We start from the raw sequence: 27,830 nt of genomic DNA on the forward strand, positions 1-27,830 counted from the left end.
GGCTCAAGGGAGAGGCGGAGAACGCAGGCGCGGACGCAGACGCAATAAGTTGACGAAACGGCGCCGCGCATTCCGGCAGCGGCAGACAACGCGGCACGATCAAGCCGAGTTAATCGTCATCGAACAACCTCACTTCGTCGCATCCACTTAGAGTGTGTACCACGCTGACTGTACGCACCGTCACAGCGAAGTCAAAGAAATAGGATCGGATATGGGCGTCGTTAAGACCGCTTCTGAGAGCGTCCTCGAGGAAACTATCGTTCCTAGCGAGGAAGCGAATTATTCTGTGCAAGGCCACGCCGGTAAGTTTTTATATTTTATTTCATTACTGTTTTAATTTTTATTTCTTCTATGTTCGGCGAGTGTGTCTACGTATAGTACGACTTCATGTTCGTATCGTAAGTGGTATATTATTGTACGGTTGGTGAAGTGTAAACGACGCGTTGGAGACAAAAAGGAAAACGCGTGTCCGGCATGCGTACGTTAAATCGTAACGGGATATTACTATTCGGTTGGATCGTGAACAGACGACGAGAGGAAGCGGCTTTTCGTGCTTAATCGTGGCGAGAATTTAAAGGCGATGTGGCGAGCCGCCCACACGAGTTGCTAACAGGTGTTTGAAGATACAGATATACTGACTGCGCTTCGTCTATATACGCTCACGGCGTACGAGGCGTCGTCGCGTCGGAACGACTTTGTTCCTGCGAAATTATTCAGCATTCCTCTCGATCCTACGAACCCTTCGCATGCTTTCTTCCCCTGGAAAATCAAAGATTTAGGGCCAATTAGCGCTTTGCGGCTTCGCAAAGACCCATTAAATAGACCCATCGTCCTATTATTCGACGTCGGCAACGTTCGAACGAAGGACGCTCCTGTATGAAAAGTACCTTTGTTTTTAACCATCATCGCCGATCGATATTTCTGATGTAAAAGCCGATCAAAGCGAGCTGTCTGAGAAACTGAGTCGTTGGAACGTTTACCTGTTGAAGCACAGTACTATAGAGTTCCCAGCATTCAATTCCCAATCGTTCGAGCACGTAATTGAAAATTCTTACATCTACTTCGTGAAAATGAGGAACGAGTATTTTGTTAAAGCCAATCGTATCGATATTTTCTTGTTTTATTTTTATGTTCTTGTTAATTCGAGATATAGGGCTTCGGTTTAAGGAATGTTGGTCAAAGTTTGACGTCAAACTAATTTGTGCGACATCCTCCTACGTACTTGCTCAGATTCCTGCCACATCGATATCCCCACAGTTTAGTTAAACTTCGTTTGCCTATGAAAAGTTTTTGCGTTCTTTGGAACGTTCGCCTATCGTGATTTATTATCATTACATATTTTCAGCCGATACGGGACGATCGTGTAGGCGTTGTGTTCATTCCTATCTTGGCACGCATTGATTCTATTTATGTTTACGGGGAATCGATAATGGTTCGTTGTCAAGTTTAAAAGTAATAACTTCTCTTAACCGTCCGATAAAAAATTAAGGAAGGGAGCAAGAAAAAACAACAGCGCGATGAACGCTGCAAAAATAGCAGAATGATAAAAATGACAACGTAAATTCTGTGATTTATTGCACTACTCGATTATTCGTAGTATACACGCGATATTTATAGATGTTCGTTAACGGAACATTTCCAAATGCGTATATTACGACACCAATAAAGGAAATGGAAAGTTGGAGTACAAGCGTGTTTCTATTCGTTGTCCGGCCGTTACGTTGTGAAACAATTTACCGCTTGTTTTGAAAGGAAACACGAAAAAGGTAAACCGCGATACTACGAGCGCTCACGGCGAAAGGAGCAAACCTACGTCATATTAAAGACGCGGAACAATGTGCATCGTCCTTGGCCCCGCGAGACCGCCTACGGCTCGATATAGAGCTCACAGTCTTCTGGATACGAATTTTAAGCTCACGAGCGCGTTTTCACAGGGAAATATTAATGTGTCATCCAACTGATAATCAACGTACTCCATTACCAGGGATTTTTGATCCGCTTAAATATTGCATTTGCGGAAATTTCAGTGTTTCCCTTTTCATCATCTCTCTACATTTCTCCTTTTCATTTTTTTCTGTTTCATTTATTCCTTTTCTCTTTTTCCTTCTTTATTAATACAACAAGATTTTCCACTCAACATAACGAGTCTCACGTAAAAATACATTTGATCAACAAACGCGTACAATAAAATAAATTTATAATTCAAACGTACGCTTTCGCGATTCATTGCAACAACTTTTCATTCGTTTCTTTATTGCATTTCGATGTAATCACTTTATATGTATCTTCGTTTCGAACCAGATTAACGGTAATTGTGCTCCGAACGAATAATCGCATTGGAATCGCATTCATCGAATCCGAAACGAATCTAAACAACGCTATTGGCTACAGTCGACGAGCACTTTTTGACTTTTCCTCTATGCAGCAATATGCTGCTGGTCTTCCTGTATCCTACGGCTATAATATAATGCTTTTATTCTGAACAAGATTCTACGATAATTGGTTTTCTGTTACGTTCAGCGGCATACACAGAGGAAGGGTCAAATTGGCTCTTTGAAGTGCAATTTGCGACAGACGAATTATTCTCACGGTAGATTTTTCTGTCTCCGATCTGCGACCGCGAGTCGGTCAAGGTCTGTAACATTTGACTGATGAACTCGAAACGTACGCGTTTCCTATTCTGTATCGTGTCAAAGAAATTCGATTCAACGATTCGTCCTTTGGTTCTAACGTAGAACACGTAGAACTCTCGAATATTTTTACATTTCATATCTTTATTTCTATATTTCTACGTTTCTGCATAACTTATTCTTTCTCACATACTTTTACATTTTCTCGTGAACTGTCTCTGTTTGTTAAATTTAATTATAAATATGTAAATTGTGGTTATATATGAACGGTTTCTGTCGCTTCATCCTTCTGGTGACAGATGTTCAACAGGCTACGTCTGACTCGAACGGTACATTCTACTTCGTGCACTGTGCAACATATGATACTATTGGGAAATAGATTAATAATATTTAAATAGCATTTGTGTAGTTAGATTGTTTTCTTTTCATAAGGATGCTGGATCGTGGTTACTGTGTTTTAGTTTGGAAAGATAGGATAATTCGGAATACGAAGTTCTAGTGCATTTACAACGTAGAATATTTCGATAGTACATATACAATTTTTTGGAGATATTTCTTTTAGCAAAAGCTTTTGTATAAAGGCATACAAAAAATTGGGAAATAATATTTTGTTTATATCTTTTGAAATATAAAAGCTTTTTTGTTGGAATTAGGTATATAAAGGTAATTAGAACGAAAAAATCTTACATGTTGAATATGTGAAATGGCTCAAAGGAATTTTTCTATTTTTACCGTGCAAATATGTCGTACGTGGGTGTAGTATAATTAATGATGTAGGCAATCGGTATATAATAAGTGGTTTAAAAGTCTTTTCACTTTTGCAAAATGTGTGGGTTCATTTAATTGGAACGGAATGAACATATTATGCTAAATTGTTTTTACCATTACGGTAATCATACATAGTTCTAAGTAATTTACTTTGTTTCGTTTCTTTTAAGTCTCTCGCATTAAGAAATGGGCACTTCATCTTTTAAATAATCTTGTTGGATTAAATGTCTCGCAAAGTGTCCGCCTTATTCCAACATACTATACATGTAATGTCCAAGAAAGGATTATTCAAGTCTATAAAAGTAATTGCATTTTGCAAGAATATCCTTATATTTATGAAAGAGAAAGATTAGAGTACTTTTTATTTTTAAATATTGGAACCAATTGCCTGATCTATGGAGGATGTAACTCAGCCCACGGTTTCTTCCATCGGTTGAACAATATTGTTAAACAGACATCTGTTGGTCGCCAAAAAGGTTTAAAAGAGATAGTCACATAAACCCTTTCTTAAGATATCAATATTAAACTAATAAAACATATCTGTTGCTGTCAGAATGAAATCAATATAACAGACTTCGAAACAAATGTTTATTTATATTGCTATAGATGCGTAAATTTGAGTGTTGGTAAAATATAACGTATATGCTGCATCGACAATTTCTATACTTACATCAAAATGTACTTTGAGTCATGACACAATCACAACATAAAACTCATTCTTGCTCTCACTTATAGTAATTAGCATTGTAAACAAATATAGTAATACATTGTAAACAAATATTCCGATCGCTAAACTGCAGATATTTATGCAAATTAATATCTTTAGGAAGACAGCTATATGAATAAAACCAAACTAAATATTTATTTCGTCATCTGAACGTGGTGAAATTCTTTGCTTTAAATATTCTGTATATTTACGTGTATCCTGTATATTTTCAAATATTCAAATTTCCTATGAATGCATAAACATCCACAGTCCAGCCATCACACTACATAAATGTCTTCTTAAACACATTGAAAAGAGACGTAGGGTATTAGTATGCAGAGCTCAACAGATTACAGGAACTTCGGGTGACGATGGCAGTCAAATATTGTCATTGTCGTACCGCGTGTAGATTAATTAATTGCCATGCGATTCGACCTAACGTCCAGGTCCTTCGGGAAGAACTGTCTGGCTCGTCCGAACTTCGTCAATCTTCCTTGTCATAGATTTGCTCGGAGATTGTCCGTTCGGTTTCTCCTTCTCCCTCGTACGTGTCCGTGTCTTCATACGTGAAACAAGGTGTGATACAGGTCTTCCGACTCGTGCACACGTCTATATCGCTACTATCCATCACTTCTTCCGACTTGCTGCGCTCCCGTTTCAAAAATTCAGACATTTTGTCGCTGATTTCTTCTTCGGGAAGAACGAAGCTGCCATACTTGTCGATCATTTCCAGAACCGAGGCCATCGCGTTTGTGTATTCTGGCTCGAACATTTTCCCCTCTGGATTTTCTTTGAATAAGTATTCAGCCTGGAAGAGAGTTGAATTAGGAAAGGATTAGAAAGTGGATGAAATCGTATAGACCAACAACCATGTTATTTCGATGTAGAATGAAAGATCGAATTGTCTGTGAAGATAGTTAACTACTGTTTACTGTGATGATTCCGTGACAACGATGCTCAATACTATAACTGAGACGATAAAAGTTAATATGCCAGTAGTGAAGACTTGGTGTCGATCACTTCTATTACTGAAAGTAATAATAATAAATAAACACCAATAAGTATTACAGACCATTAAGCCCAATAAAAGACCGCAAATAGATGATGGTATCCCAAGCTCTTCGAAGAAAATACTACAGAAATTTACAGATATTATCCTGCTTGACTTTCTTTCTCCACGAAATCTTCCTCTACTATTCTATTCACGAAAAACCTATGTAAATATATATTCCCTAAAACTAGTAGTAACGCCCCATAAATAACACGATCCTTAGTATCTCATTTTATATCTAGCGAAATAAATGGAGACGTGTAACAAAAATAACACGCATGCAGTCGGAATAATGGAATATCTTTCGATATTCTTTCCGGAAGCATTGATGCACTGGCATGATACGTGCACGTGGTCCTTTTAAAAAATGGGTCGCCTCCCGTTTTCTAACTCCCTGACCCGTTTCTCCCACTCTTACCCCGGCCTTGTTACATTGTGTTCACTTTTCAACGAACAACTTCCGACGCTCGTCAACACATTTCCTGTTTCTCGACGTTTCCGCGTCGGGATCGAGGCGAATAAAAAGGGAAAGGAGGAATAAAAAGTACGACCTCAGTTCCGGAAATAGAGAATCGCACAAGTGACCGTCGGTACTTTCAGTGGCAAATCGCGAAAGTTATTCGAATTTGTTCCGCTGAGAATAGACTCGATGAAATGGATACAGTCGTTGAAATTCCGAGAGATTATTGTTTTTATCCTCAGACAGATTGTTTTTTATCTCCTACTTTATCGGTTAGCAGTTCTTTTATGGCGATAAACGTTCAAATTTGTGGGATATAATTTTTATTTAGAAAAATTATGCTGATTTTCTATAAATCGATAGAAGAAGGGTTGTAATCTAGTTCCTTTTATTATAATTTGCAGTGATGTAATTTAAAATTGAGGTGTGAAATGTAGATACGCTTTTTAAATCAAGTATCTGTTAATCGTTGAGAGGTTGGCTTGCGTGTTCAGGTTGCAAAGTAACGCGTATGTGTGTATCGAATGAAATTTAAACCGAGTTTAAGCGACTCGGTCATTTGTTTCCGTTAATTACGTTCGAGAAAAATTACCTTTATATTTAATGGGAATCCATTTATTAAATAATTATTATTTATATTGCCTCTATTCTTTGACAGCTTTGCTTTCTATTTTGTTACCACTTATAAACAAATTTATTCAATCTTCATAAGAAAATGTATCGTCTAGATTTTTAGAAAAATAACTCAACTTAACGAATTGCAAGTACATATTTATTTTACCAACAAAATTTTCTCCTTAAAAAAAGAAAAGAGAAACAGCTACCCTTTGAAATGTTCTGCCCATTCCACAAGTCGATGTTGTGTTCGCGTTACACGAAAAATTATACGAGATAGCCCATTTTTATTTATGAATGAACATTCACGTATTGAGATAAGTGCTGTACTAAATAATTAATGGAAGGCAAGAGATAAGGGAAAAATACAGTGATATTTTCTGCTAAATTTTTATTTAGAACCTGCTATTTTTTTTATTTAGGCTCTCCAAATTATATAAAAAATTCATTGTTTTGCTTCTTTTAGTTACAAAGATAAGATTATGTTGTTGCATTTTTTTAATTTCATGAACATATTGAAAAGGAAAAGAAATTAGATAAATCAGAATGTCAAGACCTTTGAACAATTCAAGGTTGCAAGGGAATAGGAGAGTTGTTTGAACAGAGAAGAATCGATATGCACGACAAATAGTGTTCGCAGTTTATTCATAGAAATTTGCAAACCGTCCGCCTAAAGAGTTAACTTCTTTTAAATAACTTTCGGAAGTGGTTACGGTTAGATTAATTTAGCCTCTCATTCTTTTTAAACTCTAATTTAGAACTGCGTAAATAAAAGAGAGATGCATCAACGATTTCTTCTAAGTTTTCATTTAGTACCTAACCGTTTTATGCTAGACTTACTTTCGTGATATTTTTTGCGTTCCTCAGAAATACGTCGAGATAATTCAAAGAAGAAATTCGCCAAAGGAGACGTTTAAAGGTTGTTAAAAGGGACGTAGGAAATGTTCCGCTAAAATGATTCACAATTAAAGCTCAGTCAAGGTTACTTCGTAAAGATTATTACTGCGCGTGTTAACGCTGAAACGTATTCTCAACACTTACTTATCCTTGCCAGAATACAATTTAATTTAAATATCATAGATGACAAAAATATAATAATTTTATTCTTCATTGCGTATGATAGAATATTATGATAAAAAAATAATTTATTTCTCTCTAAATCGTTAAGTATAAATTCCTCGCTTTCAGTATTAAGATTCACGAATTACTGCTTAACTATTGAACTATAAACCGTGAGCAACTTACATTCGTAATATATTGATCACGCAACAAGGTGATACTGCTATCAGCTATTACCACAAATTAACCGAAGTTTCGAATAATGGTATACTTGGAACACTTCCTTTTCTGCTGAAGTAGTCTGTATCTCTAACTCTGATATTCAATAAAATTTTACCGAAGAAGCTATTACCATCAAACCGGAGAATCTACTAGATCCTATAAATCAATTTCCTCATTAAAAGAGTATATCTCCTCATTCGAACTCCAATCTCGTTGGTTCGCGTAATTGAACGAGCAAGCGAATTATAATGTCTGCCAACCTCGGAAGCCTGATTGCGTATGAAAGCACAGATACGTTTCAGTCTCGACCTGTTGTTCTATTATATGAAGCAGTTACAACGAACCAATGATTTCGGTGCACGTTAATTCAATTAACGTAACATTAACTTACAAACATCCCCATTCATAATTACTAAATACAATACAATTTATAGAAGACTGTTTTACGTAAATTTTTTCGAAGTTTCTGAGCTCAAATTTTCCCCTATGAAATTTGTAGATGAGAGAATTGTGGAGGCAAATATGTAGGTATTTATGAATCCGTAATCTTTCTGCAATTCGTACAAATTCACTTCTTCCACGTTAAATTTACCTTTTCTTGAAGATCTTTGCAGTATGTCCATGATCGTTATTTTGAATGAACACAATATTTTAGCAACTCGTCATGATTGTCTTATAAAATAATTACAATTATCGCGTTCTGTATAAAGCTAACGGTCGTGCAGCATATTTATGAACAAAAGCATACGCGTGTACCCAAATAGACGGATATAACATTCAGTCGAATCACACGGAACAAACATTAACGAACCCTTACGTAATATTTTATCGAGGAAAGGGTGCTCGATATTTTTTAAGTAGTTCAGTTCCCGCATTGATACAATCTCGAAGAAGATTTTAGAAGAAGATTGATATTCAGAGATTCAATGGCTGTCACGTTGCATTGTTACGTCTAGTTTTGTAATTTGAATTTACGTCGCATGTCATCCAGGCAATCAGTGCACAGCTCATCATTAATTTACATCCCCGTTACAGGGGGTAAATTCGAGTCTGGTTTATGGTGAATGACAGAAGTTTGTTTATTAAAGCTCACCAAGTAACAACGACGTAGTGTCGTGCATACTATCGTCGTTATTGCGAAATACGGCTGTTGTCTCTTGGTAGTGATACCTACCGCTGCTTTGAAATTTCTCTGATATTTATTTAACTTGTCGTAATATGTCGTTCAACTAGTTGGGAACTTCGCGACGAAGTATTGAGATGATTCAAAAGAGCTCCCTTGAGGATATACGTAATCTGAATTTGATATTAATTAGATGTGATTTTAATGATTATTTCGATATTCATTTGCTGTCACAAGTATTAGGACGTTTTGATATTTCGTACAAAAGGAATTTCATTGTTTCTATTTTCTACTTATTTTATTATAAATCTGTAATTTCATTGGTATTCGAAAGAAAGATAATGATAATATTTGAAATTTGAAGAATATAAGATGACATACTATAAAGTAATACACGAATTACTTATCAGTCTTAGAAAGTCTAACCACGAAATCCTTCATCTAAATTTCAATATCGAAACTATTCCTAGTCTAACCACAATACAAATCGCTGCATTGCAGTGAACATTTCGAGATCGGTTTGTAAACTGATCCATTAGACCAATTAAGAAAATTAATCTGTAGGTAACTAAGAAACTCCGCTATAGACGTGAGCCATTGTGAATAGTGAGAAATAAACAGTGAGAAATAATCCCTAATGGTTACAGCAACGCATTGAGACACCTTTTAATACCGTTTCTAATACACCAATTTCACACGGAATTCGAGATTGAAAATCGCCGCATTTGTCAGACACCACAGGGACGCATTAGCTGCTTTTATGATGAATTTTGAAAAGAAAAGTTTGTCGACAAACTAGATGGATTAATTGGTCAAATCAGTCATCTGTGAAGAATATGGGTTGAGCCTCGGCTTATTGTTTGTCTCGGCTATAATCTGATCAACTTTTTTTTCTTTTTGTAAGATAGACACAACTTGTATTATACGTTACTCTGCATAGGACGTAACAAAGGATGACACATATTGTACAGTAAAGTCAGTTCGCAAGTATGTCGTTTATTGTGCGTTTCAGACAAGATTGCGCCTTGTATTAGAAATTGGCGACACGGTGTATTGTTCTCAAAATGTTACATATTACCTGTTAATCGTGGTAACATTTTTTGACCGATTAATTTACGAAATATTAGGTTAGTTGTTCCATATCGTAAAGTACTAAAGTATTATTATTAATATCATTATAACATATTGCTTGATCTTTAAAAATGATATTTTTAATAATTTTATAATTTTTCATGAACCTTATAATTATAATTAGAAAATATAGAATTTACATTTCCTCCTGTTCTACTTTAACGTTTTATAAATGAATCTTGATAAATAATATATCGTTATGTTAAATTTTCAAATTACATCTTCGCATTTTTTAATCCCATATTACACTGCTTTTACCGGTACTCAAATTAATTCCAACTTACCGGAATCGTTAATGCTAACATCGCGCTGCTTAAATATTAGCTAACTCCATCAAAAGAAATGTTCACATAAAAGTTAAAAAAAAATGCATTCTTTAGATCTTCTTACCTTGCCCATTTTTCTCGAAATACATATTAGGTTAATGCATATGAAATGACGGTTTCTCCAAGCTTAAATTTAACGGGACAGTCAGTATCACCCATCAAATTTTATCCTATCATTAAATAGGAAAAAAGAAATTTATTCTGACATATATCAACCGAAAGTGGAATATACGATAAAAATATTACAATGTCATTATCAACTGTCATGAATAGTCAAAATATTCGCATGACATTATTATACAGACTTAAACTTGGGAATCACGCTACGGAAGTTGCCGAAAACATAAATTTAACATTCGAAGAAGATTCCGTAAATGTGAAGGCAGCTCGACATTGGTTGGTTGGTTTATGAAACTTGAGACTGGTGATATTTCATTGGAAAATGAACCAAGGGGAAACCCGGAAAATATAATCGACAATAAGATCGCACAATATATTGCTGGAAATAACATCCAACGATCAGAGAAAGGTATCTAAAGCGTTCCAAATCCTTCTTTTGACTCCATCAGTAGGAGCAAAGGAAATGAATAACGCAATATCAGGTGAAGTTGCAAATAATCAGACTAAAAATTTCAGAGAGGAGAATATGAAACTTTTCCTATATACCTGATCTTGCACCCAGAGAGTTTCATTTTTTCACACATCGACAATTTTCGAACGAGTAAATTATTCCGGACCGAAAAAACTGTGGAAGCAGCATTTTCAAGAAATGGAATAATGAAATTAGCTAATGGGGAAGAATATTTTAACTGAACATATAATATTTCAAAAAGAATACATTCAAATGCATCAACTTTCGAATTCTAACGAGGCGTCACTTCCAACATTCTCTTTCAAACACGCGTGACTTCTGTTTTCAGTAAAACCTTTTAACTTTTTATCTGACAACGCAGAAAAGCAAAGTTGTACATTGTCCTGCACAAGTACGAAATAAGAGAAATTTACAAAACCTAAGGCCATATAGAAATTAAAATGGAAAAGCAATAAAACGGGAAGGTATAATAAGTGCTTTTCCTCTTTTTACTTTGCATAGCTTCCATTTATCCATCGAATAATTACACAACTAAGCGATTCGACTATTTGCAATCGCGTACAACGAAGCTCGCCATCGTTGCCGGTAAATCATAATAAACGCTCGCCGCAATATTGCGTCGATTATTCATGAGGTATAAACACCTGGGACGCGAAAGCACCGTTCGTCGCCCGGCGTATTACATTTACGTTCACGCGGTTGTAACGACCGCGAAAACTTTCACCACGTTACCGAGCGACGATATCGTAAAATTCCACGCGGCAGAGCGTAGTACATTGAACCACGCGCGCGCGCACGTTACATGCAACTTCTCTCGCCAATTCAACTGACGCTTTTACGTTTGATGATGCAACGGACGGTCTGCTATAGCGTGAAAATTGTCGCTAAAACGACAGACAGCCGGGACGGGTCGAGAGAGTCAAGCCATTGGACTTTTACTGTCCAGAAGTCCCAAAGTTTTGCTGGAAATGAAACTCACTTGTGCTCTAAAAAAAAATATCGAACCTGATGTTGGAACTCAATATTGGTTACTCAATATTGGCAGGACATAGTTATATTAGATAGTATACGGTGAAATGGATTCAAATTTATAACTTGTCTACACTAATATTATTAATTGACGAATTCTTGTGCGAGGGAGCTGTGTTCTATTAATCGTGGATATTCACTCTCTTCAAAGTGAATAATAAGACGTTTGCCAATTCTATGTTTCCTCGTTTCTAAATTTTCTTCCTTTGTCCTTTGAGAAATGCAAAACTTCCAACTATTATTATTCGTCGAAATAATGATGACGAAAAGCATAAAAATTCCCTATCACTTTTCCCTAACAAACTTACAAAAAATAATAATTCGATTTCAAGATTAACCAATATCGTGAATAATACAAGCTCCTATATATACAAAGTCTTAGACAGTCTATCCTTAATTTCAAACCGTGAGCTTCGTAAACGTTATTGTATCTCGCGAAAATTGTACGAAAAACTGACCTAATTCTGTTATTACTAAATAACCTTGGTAAGGATCACCAAGGTTGGAAACGAGGCTGGTGTCTCAGCAACGAACAGGCAACGAAATCGAGGACATGTTTCAGTGCACGTGCTCATAAAACGCGGAACGTACAGGGGAGTAACGGTTCGCGTAACGAGGACTCGATACACAGAGCAACCCCTTAAACAGGAGACGGTCGAAGGACGTACCACAAACCAAAGTGCGAGACACGAGTCGTTGGAAGCCCGTCGGGAAAACGGTGAAGGTAATAAGAATTTACTTCGTCGATATTTCACTCTTCCTTCCCTTTGACCGCGTCCCTCGTCGTATCCCGATTCACCTTACATAAAAGAAAAAAGCTGATCGATAGGACGATGTCTTTCAATGCAAACATTTGATGGATACGCGTGTCGTGCTTCGACCTCGGAGTCGAAGCTCCGAAGTTCTTCGAACCGAGAATTAACGACGAAAGGGGTTACAGTAGGGTGGTCGACCGCTAGTTTAATCTGAACCTCGTCACGCTCTCGTTCCCATCGCCGATGTCTCGACGTGGATCGTTGACTGATCGTGAGAGGCGGATCTGCTGATGTCGATACGTCAAAGTTAGAGATGTGATAGCCAGTTATTGTTCCAGCAGCATTCTAGTGTGAAAATGTTAAATGAGGTTGCTGAAGTAGATATTGCTGAAGATTAAATGAAGAAACGTTAATTCACAGAAAATTAACGAATTTCTGATGTTGCGAGATATTTGTGGACCATGGAAACTAAATGATATTAGTATCTGGTCGATCATGATAATTATTTGTTAGTCTTTAGAAAAAGAGAAAATTGACAAGCTTATTTATATATATTGACATTTAAATTTAGACCCTGACACTAGAAATCAATTTTTTAAATGATAAATATTGGATAAAGAATATTATTGGTCGTGCAATTTGAAATTGAGGAATAAAGAACATAACTACATATATCATATGAAAGATAATTTCGATCAAATGGAAGCAAACGGCAACTTTATCGATCAATATGCGTGAAGTACGATAGGGAGTACCAAAATTCAACGAGAATTCTGTTTTTGAAGCGAGGCATCCATGTGGTATCAGTGGCCATTCCACTAGTTGAAATTCAATATCCCCTTCTGGATAGGCAATAGCGTCTCAGTTTACCAGCGCGGATCGATACGTTGCCTAAAAAATATCCGTTTTAATCCAGCCCCCCTGACGATTAGTTTCATTTCATGCTTATGAACAATCGACGATTATTTTTGAATATTCCCGATAAATCCGATGAAACGGAAATTGCTTTAATACACGCGTGATCCATCGTAATAAACGATTTTAGATTTTTTTATCGACTTGTTAACGTACTATAAAAATGGTAGAAATGTTCGAATGGATGTAATATAATATATTTGGACTGCCATTTGTCTACATATGCAAGATTCAATTTTTTATCACCTTTTATTTTATGGTTCATTATTTGTAAAAAATAAAGCTACGTGATAAGAAGAGAATAGTGACTTTTACAAATATTTGAAATTGATTGAAAACCAGGGAACGTACTTTGTGAAAAAGCTCTCTCCCTTGATTAATACATTCAGTAGAGAATTTTTTATACGTAATGGGGTCTTGAAAAGAGGTGAAAAAGTTTGGTTAGGTTATTCAAACGGAGAAAGAACTGATGGAATACATTGTAAGTACGTTTTTATATCATTTTTTTCGTTCTACTAAAATTTTACAATAGAAGTCAAGGTACATATTTTACGTATCGAAAAAACTGAATTTACAGCTTTAATTCGTTAAACAATCCGAAATAAATTTGTTAAATAATCTGCTTAATTATGTTAATTTGCAACTTGATAAATAAAAGAAAAATACATTGTATGTAAAAAAGTTCATCCTTCCTCTCAATAAATATTTTACATCTAATAAACATGTGTAATTTAAAATTATGTACAAAATTTCATACTGAAACTGTACGAATTTTAAACATCACGGCTGAACATTTGTGCTCTCCAATTAATCGGTTTGAAGTTCTACTAAGCACGATGCTGCTTTTTTTCGACAAGTAACGTTCATTTCTTATCGCTTAAACCACCGAGAGGAAAATGAGTTGCGTCAAAAAGAGAGTACAGGAAGGACAGAACTTTCCAAGATAATTACGACGGAACATCAAACGCGCGTTTAAGTGACAAGACGATTGGTAGAAGTTTCGACTCACGAGAAAGTCTACAGGATCGTCGGGACGTAAATTTGCAACTTCGATGAGTCCCTGCGTCAACGTTGGAAACACGTACTTCATCAAATAGTGGCGTAGAGGCAAGCCAGCTAGACAGAGTCTTTCTTCTTGCTCTTCCTTCAACTTCTCCATCAAATTCGTCTATGGACAGAAAAATTTATTATTCGAAGAAAAATTATTTTTTGCGATAATAGGATCGTAAATTATCTTTTACGATTTGTAATGGAGCTATTTTGTTAATTTTATTATAGACACTAAAAGGATTCCGATAAAATAGAAGATATTAATTTTTAAACACCTATCTCTGGTAAGAAATATAGTGCCGATATTGCGATGGGGATCACCTTTACTATATTATATAACGTATAATTAAAGTAATAAACTAGAAAGAACACCATTCTCAGAAATGAACAACCTCTTTCTTTATTATTCTTTTACATGGAACATTTTTAGGAAATGTCAATGATGAAGTACAAGGTTACGTGTTCCATTTCTGAACAGAATTCCAACTGTTATTACAGGTTTACTCGATAACAACTTCTCAATTTTCGCGACTGATGATCCGAAGAAAATACCATCTCGCTATCGACTTTTCTGTTTAAAAGCAATTTTTTTTTACATGCATAATATCCTTTCGTTCGCATATGAAATCACGTGTCGTTATTAATGACAAACGAAAGAGAAACATTTAACAGGCCAAGGAACGCTAAACCTTGGCTGAAAAGGTCAGCGCGAAATCCAACGATGTCGAATTAATCGAGCATCAATGAAGAATACTTTTATACAAAAAGCTACACAAAAAACATGTTCGATCACATTCTACGCAACAGACGTTACTTATCATAATATTTTAACAGAAAAGAAGGAAGACCGAATTAGAATTACAAATAGGATCTATCGGTTCCTCCGACCGGATTCCAAAATTCGTTGTCGCGAGCTACTTTATCACGGCTGAAAGTAACTTTGCGAATGCTGAAAGTTTCATGAGTCGCGGAACGATAACATAAATCCACGAAACTGAAACGAACACACATACCTACGAAAAGCCTTTTGATTTGTTGCACAAAAGATGCCGCGAATCTGCATACGTCGTACAAGATAGCAAAAACCATCGGTTACCGACAATACCGCGATACGGTACGATATATGGCAAAATGAAAACTGCAAATTGATAAAGTAAAATTCATTATTGTTATTCAGATTAATATTATATATGTATATATGTATGTGGGTGTATTACCATCAAAACGCACGACTTGTAAAAAGAAATAATAAGTATATAATTAGTAACCCACTTTTTATCATTTGCATTGATTATGTCTATATACAGGGTCGTTGGTAACTGGTAGTACAAGCGGAAAGGGGGGTGATTCTACGCGAAAAAAGAAGTCGAAAATATAGAATAAAAATTTTTCGTTTGAGGCTTTGTTTTCGAGAGAATCGACTTTGAATTTTCGCTCGGTACGCGTGCACTTTATCACGTCTCGTTATAACGGATCTCACTGTAGATCGTTATCTCGATGGAAAGATAAAAAAAAATTAAAAAAAAATTTTTATTCTATATTTTTGACTTCTTTTTTCGCGTAGAATCACCCCCTTTCCGCTTGTACCACCAGTTACAAACCACCCTGTATATTTATCACATAACGAGCATAATGAAAAAAGTTAAAATATATTATAGAAGGTAGTTTAAAATTATAGATAAACAGGGTATGGCTCTGCCGCTTCGTTTGTCATTATAACACGACTTCAAATTTATTTTTAGTTTAAGACATAATAATTTTAAACTTAAATAGCTTTATTCGAGACTTAGTTTTGAAGCAAGAAATCGTGGTTTGAACTACAACAAATGAATTTATAAATAAACATTCTAGCTATCATAATGTTAAATCTGAGATAGAAATTACGTATTTGAGGATAAACAACTGATGAATAAAAAATACAGATATCGTTCGTGAAAGAAGGGATACCTTGTTACCAAAGCGTTTAAGGCAAATGAAATTGAAGAAAAACTTTATTTTTGACGTTAAAACAATACCATTGTAAAGGAACCGCTACTAGACTCAGATTTCATATCGTACATACCACAACTCGTCTGCTTAATAGAAAACAACACGAGGCAAAGGATCGATATAAACACGATTCTATTTCATCTATTGTAGCCAGTTCTTCATTTTTTTGTTCATTTTAATTCAAGATTATTGAATTGCCTCTCTGTTCTCGTGAAACACAACGATCTCTGTGTCCTTCCAACTACACAATGAAAGGATGTACATTTGTAAATAGAGAAACAAAAGCGAAACAAGGAAGCGCTGGGAGATTTCAAAAAATCGTGTCGTATGTAATTGGTTACATGAATGTTTTGAATGGCTTTTCTTTTGACGACAAATCATTCATTAATTCATTTGCATCAGAATAGTCCAACAAAGCTTGTGCTAATATCGCAGATGAAGGATTATTTTGTTTGTGTAAATATGTGACGATTGTAACGACTGATCTATTCTCTTTGAATAAATAAAATAAATAAAATAAAATATCCATTTAATTAATGGTAAAAGTTACACGTTTAATTGGAGGATTAGGTAGAATAAATAAAAATTGATTATGGTTGGAAGTTTATAAAATTGATATATTGCATAATGAATATTCGATGAAAGTTAGTCGAACAATCGTTCAATATGGCAGGAGTAAGATAGGAATCGTCGAAGAAAGTCAAAGTACCACTTCGCATATCCATCAACAGAGTTTGTTTCCTCCTAGAAGCCGTCCAACGAAATGAAGTATGATACTTTAATCGACCGCAAATTTCAATAGGTGTGTTATGTGTTGCTAGATGAAATTTGGCCAACTGGATTCTGAGTTTCTAACCATCCACTAAAGACTTGGTTTACTGATACTTCCAAATTGATCTTTATTTCTTCGCTACCGATAAATCGAGGTTAATTATCGTTTAAGACGTAAATATATTAGGTGTACGCAAAAGCTTTAGTTTCTTTCCCAAGCGTTCATGTATAATTACTTTTAGCCGATATAATTTCCCGACTTTTCGTGCAATTGTCGGCTTGGCATTGATCTAAGTGAAATGCCAACTTTATGATCGATTGGTGACGATAACCTCACAGAACAACAGTGAGCACGGTGAGCGACGACAAGTCGTTCGATCGCGTGTGAGTCCAATCACTATCCTTAATTTAGGGTTAACTTAGGAAGTTCTTCCGCAAGCAGCGTACTCTCCAGATTTGATAGCGACAGATTATCACTTCCCCAGGTCAAACACTCTTTACTCTTTCGTTGGATAGCTTTCGAAAAGTTGCAGAAATACAAAAATGTCCCTGTGTCATTTTTTTTAATTTAAACGCCTTAAACATTTTGCGTGCGCTTAATACAAGCTAATATTATTAGAGCTGATCTTCAAAATAATCGTTTTTAAAAACATTTTGTTATTTGTTACGATTTGCCTTTCTTCCTATTTTTTTAATACACAGAGCATGTTACGACGAGACCGTAACGTAATGAAATATTTAATGTCAGTGCACTTTAATTATTCAAGGTTTCAGCACAAATAATATTATAGAGCATAAAATGAATGATTAATAAGGGATTTAATTTCTTGCTATCTAAGTAATCGATTTTCATCATCAATTCGAAACAATAAACTCTAACCCATTCCTCCATCTTCTCCTCGCGTAGACGTTTGCGTTCTAAGAATTCTCTTTCTTGTTGTAGTTTCACGGCAGCTTCCGTTGCACGCGCTTCCGCCTCAGCGCGCTCTCGCGCATCCCTCGTTTCCTCAGCGGTTAATCCTAATGAAGTAGAAGATGCAATAGAAAATTATGCTAATGTGTTACTGAAAAATAAGTAAAAAATTTACGTCGAACACGACGAAAATGAAATTGAATGTTTAAGAAAGGAATTTAACGACCGAAGTAAAAAACGAATTAACGTACATAAGTTTCTAAATGTAAAGTATGCAGATCTTGTTTTCCAAGTTCCACAAATTACAGTTTGCTGTGATCTGTGTAAATGGAATTAATAAACGGCTCGTGCATATAAACGCCGATGAGATTAATATATCCAATGTCAGAATTTTACGAAAACTTGGTAGAGATTCTGTAAGAAAAGTTACCCTAATATACATACTTTTTCTTGACAACGAAGAAAAACCGTCTACTCAACCAGATGATAAACGACAAATTTGGCGATGTCAAAGGCATATCTTACCGTAGTTCCTCGGCGGGCCGACTCTCTGGAGACATTGATAAATCGTGGGGAACATATCGGGGCATACATCGTCCTCTACGTCGATGATGAGCGGATGAATTTCAATTTCATCGAAAAAATTCAACGGTGTATTATCATCGGTGTTTCTCTTTCTGAAAAAAAGCGATGAAAGCGAATTATTTTTTATCTTTATCTGGTCTTGGTAGCTCTGGAAAAATGGAAAATTACGGACTGCAACGCAATAATTTTGATATTTCGCGTAATAAACATTGACCGGATAGCAACGAGTTTTCTGATTTAATAACAATCCGTGTCATCAGTTACCGCGTGATTTGATAATATTTTTTATTGCCTCCGCTGCGTCGAATAACGTTGCCAATTGTTATTGCACCTATTTTGAAAAAATTTCACAACCATCGTTCTTTTTAAAATAACAGACCTATTAAAAAGTAGGGAACAAAAATATGTTTTATTCTTTCATGAAAAACCATTTATGCCATTTTTCACTTGAACAAATACAGATTCAATATATCGTTTCCTATACTTCGTTTTTGGACAAAAATCTACATGTGCTACTTTTCCATTGAAATCCATTTTTTCAAAAGATTTCTCCTTTCTCAGGTAATACTAACAAATTTCTTTTAAATAATCACAACAGGCAATATATTGAATATCTTATAATTAATCTGACATAAATAAAACAGCACAAATATAAGCAAGAAAACTTTACTGTGGTGAAATACCGCGACATAATTTCACGAAGCATCGAGATTCTTACAAAGCATCTGGCCGTTGCGCCGTCAAGATTTTATTAACTGGATTCCATCTATATAATTCTTAGAATTTTATGAAACCACCATGCTAATTTTGCCGCGGGACTCATGTTTAATTAACCTCCTGTTAGCTCTGTGGCCATACATTATCGACGCAATTCGAACCGGATTCGGCGATGTACTCGCATACGATTACCTGTATTCCTTCAAACGGCGCATCATATGTTCCTCCGTGTAATGGGTGCCCTGGATCTCTTTCTCGGGTCGTTGAATAATTCTTTCTTTCAGAAACTCGTCGCTGGCTTCCAACGAAACCACCAATTCAGGCATAATCGACTGCATCGTATCTGTCTCGGCATCTTCTCCCAATTCTTCGTCGAATTCAGTTAAACTTTCTCCGCCGAACAATGTTTTCGCTTGTTCCAGCGTCTTCGGATGGCCGTCCATAACGTAGCCTTGGTTCAAGCATTCCTTCGAGCGTAACTTCCTCAGGAATAATCTACGAAAGGATTAAACGTGATTTAATTGTTCATTCAGCAGTTCCATGATAATAATACGGAATAGTTAATTTCGTGTAAGCCAATCGATGAATGTGACATTCGTAAAAGGAACCAATTGCAATTATAATATAACCTTCTTAGCTTCAGCTTTGCTTAATAACTGCTATCAGTAGGTACGTTTAGCTTCAAAAAAAAGACGTCGTTCAGTAAATGAAATGCAACTTTAGATCGTTCATGGTTCGATTATCGTGGATGTGAATCGAGAAAGAAATAGATGATTCATAGTACACACAAATCTAACTTGGAATCATGGATCACGATCCCTTAAAAGAAATTGTGCAATGGTTTGTAGGAGATAAACGTGATTCCTGTTAGTTGGGATTACTTTTAGAGAAAATTTCATCGAGAAAGATATACTTTAATTTATTTTGTTGTTTGGTTGTTTTGCATCAGAAAGGACAAGCAGCTTACCACGTGTTTTCTCTGAAAAACATATATTATGTAATATCTTTGATATTCTTGTTTTCCTTTCGCCAAGACTGGGATTTTATGTAACATCGAAAGAAACCAAAATAAACATGAAACAATAATGAAATCAGAAATACAACACAGTCGATAACATTGATCCTTACAGACGATGTGCAGTAAATCTCTACGATATAAAAAGAAGAAAGGAACAAAATAAGTACAGCATAAAAGTTCAAGCTACAAGAATAATAGGATTAAAAGATGAAAAAGTATTTTTATCTTTTCGACGTTTGAAGATGCGACATTGAACAGTCAAACGTTTGAACTTTACCCCTAGAACTTAATAGAAATAAAGCACGACTAATCTTCTCGCGTACGGAACCTATCCCCGTTTTATTTTTAATATTTAATCTGTTTTCCAGCATGCACAGCTCCCCCTTTTGTCCCAAATAGCTCTTCCTCGAAGCTCCCGCGTCAGTATCTAATTTGCTGGTCAAACGTTTATCACGAATAGCCATCTTTTTCCCCCCAGTAGTTCGCGCTTAAACTGCTCAAGTTCTTTAGTCGGTTTCAAAGCAACTACGCTCTTTTTTGTTGACGTCGCTCTTGCGACTGTCTGTACGTCGAGCGAAGCATAAAAACTACGCCAAGCATAAAAACACGCGACTATCGCTGTTCGATTCCCAGACTAGTTAAACCCGTAAGACAAAGCAACAAAAAAGAAGAGGATTTCTCAATGAAAAACGTCTGTCTTTTTTAGCATCGTTCCTGCAACTGTTTGCGCGTTGCTCGAACCTTGTCGAGTCCAGGATTGGATAACCGTTTCTACGTTCGTCGATTTGTAGATCAGTTAAATCTGTCGATAGAAGAAGAGGAAGACAGTCTTGTTGAAAATGCTGACAAAGTCATGACAGCCTGCCATTCCCGTTACGCCGCCACCGATCGTATCGTAACGCTTTCAGCGTGGCACCGTCAGCTCGCGAAACAGTTTCGGTTATCCTACGGTTACATGCGCATATATAATAAACAGCTCGAAATGATTCGTGAATTCTCAAAGATTCCATGAAATTAATAAACATCGTCTTCTCTTTAATCCATACGGTCCTGTTCCTTTCTTTATTAACTTTACCTTTTTATTTCATACAATATATTTTCTACTTTCGATTATTACGGTCTCCTTCGGAAGCTTATTGCATCTCAGCCAGTAGAGCCTAGCCGTTTATTGAGACCCGTTTTTATCCGCGTAATATAGAACGCAGGTATAGCGGAAGATTGTTGCAGGATGTTGTACTGGATGTTCTTTTACTGTATGTTATTATTGGCTATGGGAAAACACTTATCGACACTTCTCGTGGGAAGCAATTACATTCGCTGACAGCGTAGTTCGATAACCAATATTTCTGTACTAGGATAATGGGTAGGGGGTTTCCTAATCTCAGAAGTTCAGTTTGCTTAGGGATGACTACGGAGCAGTTCTAGTGCAAGTTGAGTGAGCAGGATGACGTTGAATTTGCTAGGAAATTGCATTTCTACGAGACTTAATGATATAACATAGCAGCCCCAAATCATTTTAGAACATTATTTCCGATAAAATACTGCGTGCTCCAGGGATCGATCAATCTTTACCGTATTTGGAGTAAAATTCCAATAACGATTGTCCAAAAACTACTCCGATCAATTTCATAAATTTAGAGAGATAAATATTTGTTAAAAGAGAAATATCTTTTAAAATTTGTTTTTAAATATTCAGTTATTTATGGCATCCGCTTGCAGTAAACAAGGCTACGACAGTGAGTCATTTATTCCTTGAGAAATTGAATATTAATTGCAAAGACAGGAAAGTGAAGTAGAGAGATTGACAGGAAGTGCAGTTGTCAGTTTAGCATCCGAGACGGTCGTATATTTTTTCTAACGTAGTAAGTTCTATGGACTCATAAATCATGTTACATAAAACATGATATCGTAAAGTGGTAAAAGAAGAGGCATTTTCAATGAAGTAGGTTACATTCAAATGCTGAAGGACCACCACAAAGCAAATACAAATGCCATCGTACTTGCTTGAATGCATTCAGAGAAACAACGTGGTGTGCATTGCACATAGAAATGCGATTATAACGCAAACGTCTACGATCATGTCCTACATTTGAGAGGAACGTCATCAAACGTTGTCCTTGAGCGATATTCTATGCGTCGTTGATTTCAGGAATTCTCTAATTCCAGGAAGCGTAACGTTCTATTTATGCTTCTATTAAAGATTAATTATTAAACGAATAGTACATTATCAAAGTAACGTCCAAATGTCAATTTACAATGAGAAGCTTCTGTTATTCTAATCAAAGAGATACAGATGTAATGAATTATAATATCTTTTATTATATGCAAGCAAAAGTGAAGGTTAAGAGAAGTCATGAATTTTAGAGACAGAATGTCGTCTCATAGTCCTTGTTATAAATTGTATAACAGGAAGATGCAATCTGTACATAATATACGTAATTCGTCTGGATATCACTCCATTATATTATATTGCGATAGAAACACAATAATATACAATGTGCTTGCCATCATGTATTATGCTAATACGGCTTAATCCAATTTGATGCAGACGTGGCAATGTTTATTAACAATTTTGACCTAAAATTCAAGCTATATGGGTTGAAAGACTATTGTACATAACGTGTTACACAATGCAAGCACGCATTTCTTCGAAGAAACATGCAACACACATTTTGCGCTAGGAACGCGAAATTGGCCCGAAACAAGTCGCGGGCCTTCGTCGTTTGCTCCATGGAGCGCGTTATACAGGTGAAAACACGCCTTTAAGAGGACGGTGAATAGGTCAATAGCGTGATCTTGTTAACACAGATATCACGTACAGGGTGTTTGCGTTGTTATTATCCAACGTTTCTTCTCGTAAATGGTGAAAATATGACGAAAGTGAAAGAAGAAAATGTTTCATTGTCTTTTTATGACATTACACAGTTAGAACACATTTCGATTAGTTGTATCCCCTTTAAGAATTTTATTTTGTTTTAAAATATGAAATAGTAATATAATAAGCGAGTATTCCTTATTTTTTTATTGTCCGTGTATATGAACTGATACTTAGCCTCATCGAAATGAGACAAAGTGTTGCAGAGTGTTGAAATTGTTTTATGTGATCTTGAACAATGTATAACGTAAAAAACTCATGATCGCATCCTCTTATTACAAAAATTATTGCCAATTTTAAAAATATTAAATGTATTCTTCCCATAAATTCATCACGTACATAGAAAAACATTGTCTTATGATATGGTGAACGCTGTATACTCGTCTACGAGAAACAAGATTCTCTTGAAATTGAATTTCTTGCACAGAAATACCGATCATTAAAAGCAACCTTTAAAGCAAGCTCGTGGTTCGATCTATGACGCGATTATCTCAACTCCATAAATCAAATTGCGTGTGGACGAACGATTGCTGCCACATAGGCCACGACAAGAGACGGGCGAAGCAGTTAACTAAATGAACGCGGCCTTCTGAATATGTATTTGGTTTAACGTCCAATTCGTTTAGCGTATTATTTGCCACTAGGCGGTGGCAAATGCGCACGATCGATACGTATAACATGATGTACATACATCAGTTGCATTCGCGGCCACATCACACGATCAAAGTTCGAGCAAGCCTGTATCCGTATGCGTTTGTTGCGCAAAATAATGACAAACGTCTATGAAAATTTGAGAACCCTCAAAACAATTCGCAACGAATATTTTTTTAGGTATTTCACTAACTTGTTCAAAAGGGGCTCGTCGAGACGACCATTGGTTCTTTGCATGTTTCGCTCTATTTCGTCCAACAGTTCCTGCATTTCTTCGACTTTAGTGGCTCTATCCTCTTCTACGTCCTCGTCTTCCTCGTCCGCGTCTTCGAGCGTCTGCTCCGCTTCGTCCTGTTCTACTGCAGTCGTGGCCTCCTCGACCTCGTTTGACTGTTTGGAACGTTAGATCATTTTCTTATAATCGATAAAGTCGAATACTTAATTTTTGATATTTTTAAGTTAAAATTAATCAAGAACTAAAAGTAGTCTAAGAAAAATTTGAATGTAATCCAAAGTTATTTCAACATTAGTGTAATATTTTTTTATAAATCATCTGTACTAACCAAATTTTCAATCATATCCGCGATCAATGATTTCACATGAATGTAATGAATCTCGTAATGATCGGCGAGATAACGCGCGACCTTCGATTTTCCAGAAGCTGGTGGACCGAGGACTATTATTTTTATGGGATTCAGATTTCGCGCTGCTTTATATTCTCTGACAATGGCATTGATACTATCGGAAAACGGTGTATCAAGATGCCAAGATATTCTGTCTGTGATATATACGGGGTCGACTATTAGATTCATCGTCATCAGATCGTAAGTTCGTTGCGTGATTTCCGGCAGTAAGAAAGCTTCCTCCTGCGCGATCTTTTTCACCTTGCCGGTAGTTAGTGCGCTGCTTATTTTCTACGAAACAGTTTTATATATGCCTCGATGATACATTGCAGCAAAAATATACTTCGAACTTTTTCTACTTTTTTATTAGATGAAATATAAGACAAATACCGAATATCACGATGAAAGAACGGTTTACAATTTTGAACATCGCATTATTATTTTTATCGGGAAGGTGATCGAAAGACGTGTATTTCTACAAAATTGAAAATGACTTTTATACAATATCTGATTGTAAGACATAATTCCTCTTTTATTGAGGATAGATTCAAGAAATAAACGAAAGTCGGAAGAAGAGTTAAAGAGGTCTTAATAAACATATTTTTGAAATACAAAGTTATTCAGTTTTTTAATTTACAAGTTATTCCTAACATTACAAACATGTCATAAAATACGCAACACCTTTTCTGTTGCAATTGCTCGAAACGATGCCGCTACTCAAACTGTGAGTAGAACTAATTTGTAACAAGACATATCCATTCCGAGATCATCTGTTACCTGTTGACGCGTTGAACTCTCAAGCTATCCGTCATCTTATACCGTATACGATCACGTGATGGACTATTAACTTGCGAACTAAAAACTTGAACACTTCTCAGACTGTCAGTTATTGAACATACATTTATCAAACCTCTTTTTGTTTCTTATGTTTTTCTTATTTTTAAATTTTGATAGAAGAATCGAAATTTTCCCGGACAACGTGAAAGTATAAATTTTGATAATCAAAAGATAATGGAAGAGATATTCGAGATAATTTCCAATGTTAATAGGCGCGAATCAGATGGAGAACATTTGTTGAAAATACTAATTAATTCCTCTTCTAATTTTCTACCATTGAACCAGTTAGAATTTATGCAGGAAACAAAGATGTAATCGTTCATATAATAAAAGTGTATCAAAACGAGAAACCCCCGTGAAAAACTTCAAACCTACAAGAAAGGAGATAGAAGGAAAATGAAGTATCGCGTAAAATAATGTAAAAGTAGGCGAAAAGAGAACTGTCAAGGGACTTCGAAGATTTGTAGAAAGCAAGTTCAGATGACAGAGCGCGAGAAATATATAAATCGAGTATACACGACAAAAGAGATTTCGCCACAATACCTTGACAATAGCGCTCTGTGAAGTCGGCTCTTGTTCCGCAGCTACGATATACCGTAATGGAGGCCAATTTTGTAAAACATCCAGCACTACACTGTATACCAACACAAAATGTATCATTTAATATATCACTCTTCTTTTTTTAATACTTTATGAAGAAATATAGCAGAAAACACGCAAAATGACTGAAATATTATAATTAGATTGGAGGTACATATACGGAAACGATGTATAATATCGGTGTCGTGTTAATCCTGCGATTTGTTAAATCCTAGCAAACATGAACTTCATTCAATGCTTAACTGGAATTAGAATTATCGAGCTATTAATGTACACCATTCCACGAAATTATATGTATATGAATCGTCATGCTCACTTGGATAGGTCACGAATATGCAGTAATGGAATATTATTATTTCCTTTTCCAATGATCGGCAGAAACGGTGCGTTCTGCCATGCCATCTTGAATAAATGATGCAAAGGACCCTGTTCGTCGCCATAAGTAACTCCGCAACAAATCACTAATGTTTTCAACTTGTCTTTAAGTTTGATTTTCTTTTTTACTATCACAACTTCCTTTTCACACTGAATGTGCTCCTTAAAGTTTGGATGAGGCTTCCTCTTCCTATAGTCTTCTTCCGTGAATGGTAAGTCCGGCTCATCCGGATTCAATGGTTTTGTATTGGCCCAAGTCATCAAAGTAGATATCAGGATGAAGTTTCGTACTTCGTTGTTACGTTTGAAAGCCTTTGGCGATATTTGCTCCATCTTTTCTAGTTGCTGAACGATATCTAAAAGAAGTGGATAAAATGAGAAATTGAGAACTTTGATGACTTTTTGTTTGTCTTGGAAGTTTATTAAAGTGTGTAAGCAAGATATTAGAGGCGAAGTTATAGTAAAAAGGGCGAGTACTTGAGATGTATTATTTATATCGATTTTAAATAATAACAAAATAGGTCTGTTAAAGAAATTTTATAGTAGAAAATTATATCTTATTACATGGTAAGCAAATTTTTACATATTTTAATATTAAATTGTTTCAATTGTTAATTATACAGAATTCTGATCAATTATAATTTTTAATATGTATTAATATATACTAATCATTAATACCTCAATTATTATTTTGAAACCAGTCGGAAGAATTGAAAAAAAAAAGTATGTGTAGGAAATCTATTAAGAACACTCGCCTTAAGTTTCATAAAAACTTTTATCAGTTCCATACAATCCAGACTATGTAACTCGAAACCCTTGTTAAACATTGTTAAACATTAGATCTTTTACCTTGGTAATATCAGAGAAGGCTCGACCTTCGAGAATGGACCTTTCAACGCCATAACATAGATATGACACTTTATGCGTCCTGGATCTACCATTATCATCATGTCCACGCATTATGATAGCACCTATACATGTCCACGCACACAGACTCAATAAAACGAATATCATCCCCGATATAGTGACGAGAAACAGGAACGGGTTCAAGGATAAAACGACCGTCAACGCGAAGCAATCGCATCGCGGTGGAACATCTGCGGCTTTTAACACGGGGTCTTTTAAGGCCCGTACGTTCTCTTTTTATCTCCTCTTTGTTTTTAGAAGAAATTATAATTCAGGTATTCATCTCCCTTCATTGTTCTCTTACTTATATCAAGCGTTCGCTTATCTCCAGGGTGAGGTAATATATTCTCTGCAGACCCAAGATTCTCTCTTCAGTAGTTACACGAATAATTATCCAGGCAAATAGAGGATCGTTGCAGAATTTAAAATCAGATTCGAATTGAAATTTCCTCGCGGAATAACGACTCGTGTTACAATCTGGGCGGAGCTTTCGCGCCATTGCTGGCCGTTTGCGAGCTCGATACGATTAATACGTGAA

At 35.8% G+C, this 27,830-nt stretch overlaps 2 protein-coding genes across 2 annotated transcripts in view; one reads left to right on the forward strand and one right to left on the reverse strand.

Moving 5' to 3' along the window:
* Positions 1-61: 61 nt before the first annotated feature.
* LOC126877046 (synaptotagmin-10-like) overlaps positions 62-27,830 on the forward strand; it is a 55,888-nt gene continuing 28,119 nt past the window's right edge. Inside the window, exon 1 of the mRNA XM_050639889.1 lies at positions 62-302. Within this exon, the coding sequence (XP_050495846.1) occupies positions 212-302 (91 nt within the window). The 5' untranslated portion in view covers positions 62-211. The remainder of the gene's footprint in view (positions 303-27,830) is intronic.
* Positions 3,339-26,852, reverse strand: LOC126877025 (adenylate kinase 7-like). The gene is made up of 8 exons (XM_050639882.1): positions 26,328-26,852; positions 25,955-26,045; positions 24,145-24,341; positions 19,600-19,902; positions 18,631-18,782; positions 18,073-18,212; positions 14,392-14,550; positions 3,339-4,912 (listed from the first exon to the last, which is right to left on the reverse strand). Exons 1-8 carry the CDS (start codon positions 26,717-26,719, stop codon positions 4,589-4,591), a joined length of 1,758 nt encoding a protein of 585 aa, XP_050495839.1. The 5' UTR covers positions 26,720-26,852; the 3' UTR covers positions 3,339-4,588.

This window comes from Bombus huntii, chromosome 2 (assembly GCF_024542735.1).
Source record: "Bombus huntii isolate Logan2020A chromosome 2, iyBomHunt1.1, whole genome shotgun sequence".
Classification (NCBI taxonomy): domain Eukaryota; kingdom Metazoa; phylum Arthropoda; class Insecta; order Hymenoptera; family Apidae; genus Bombus; species Bombus huntii.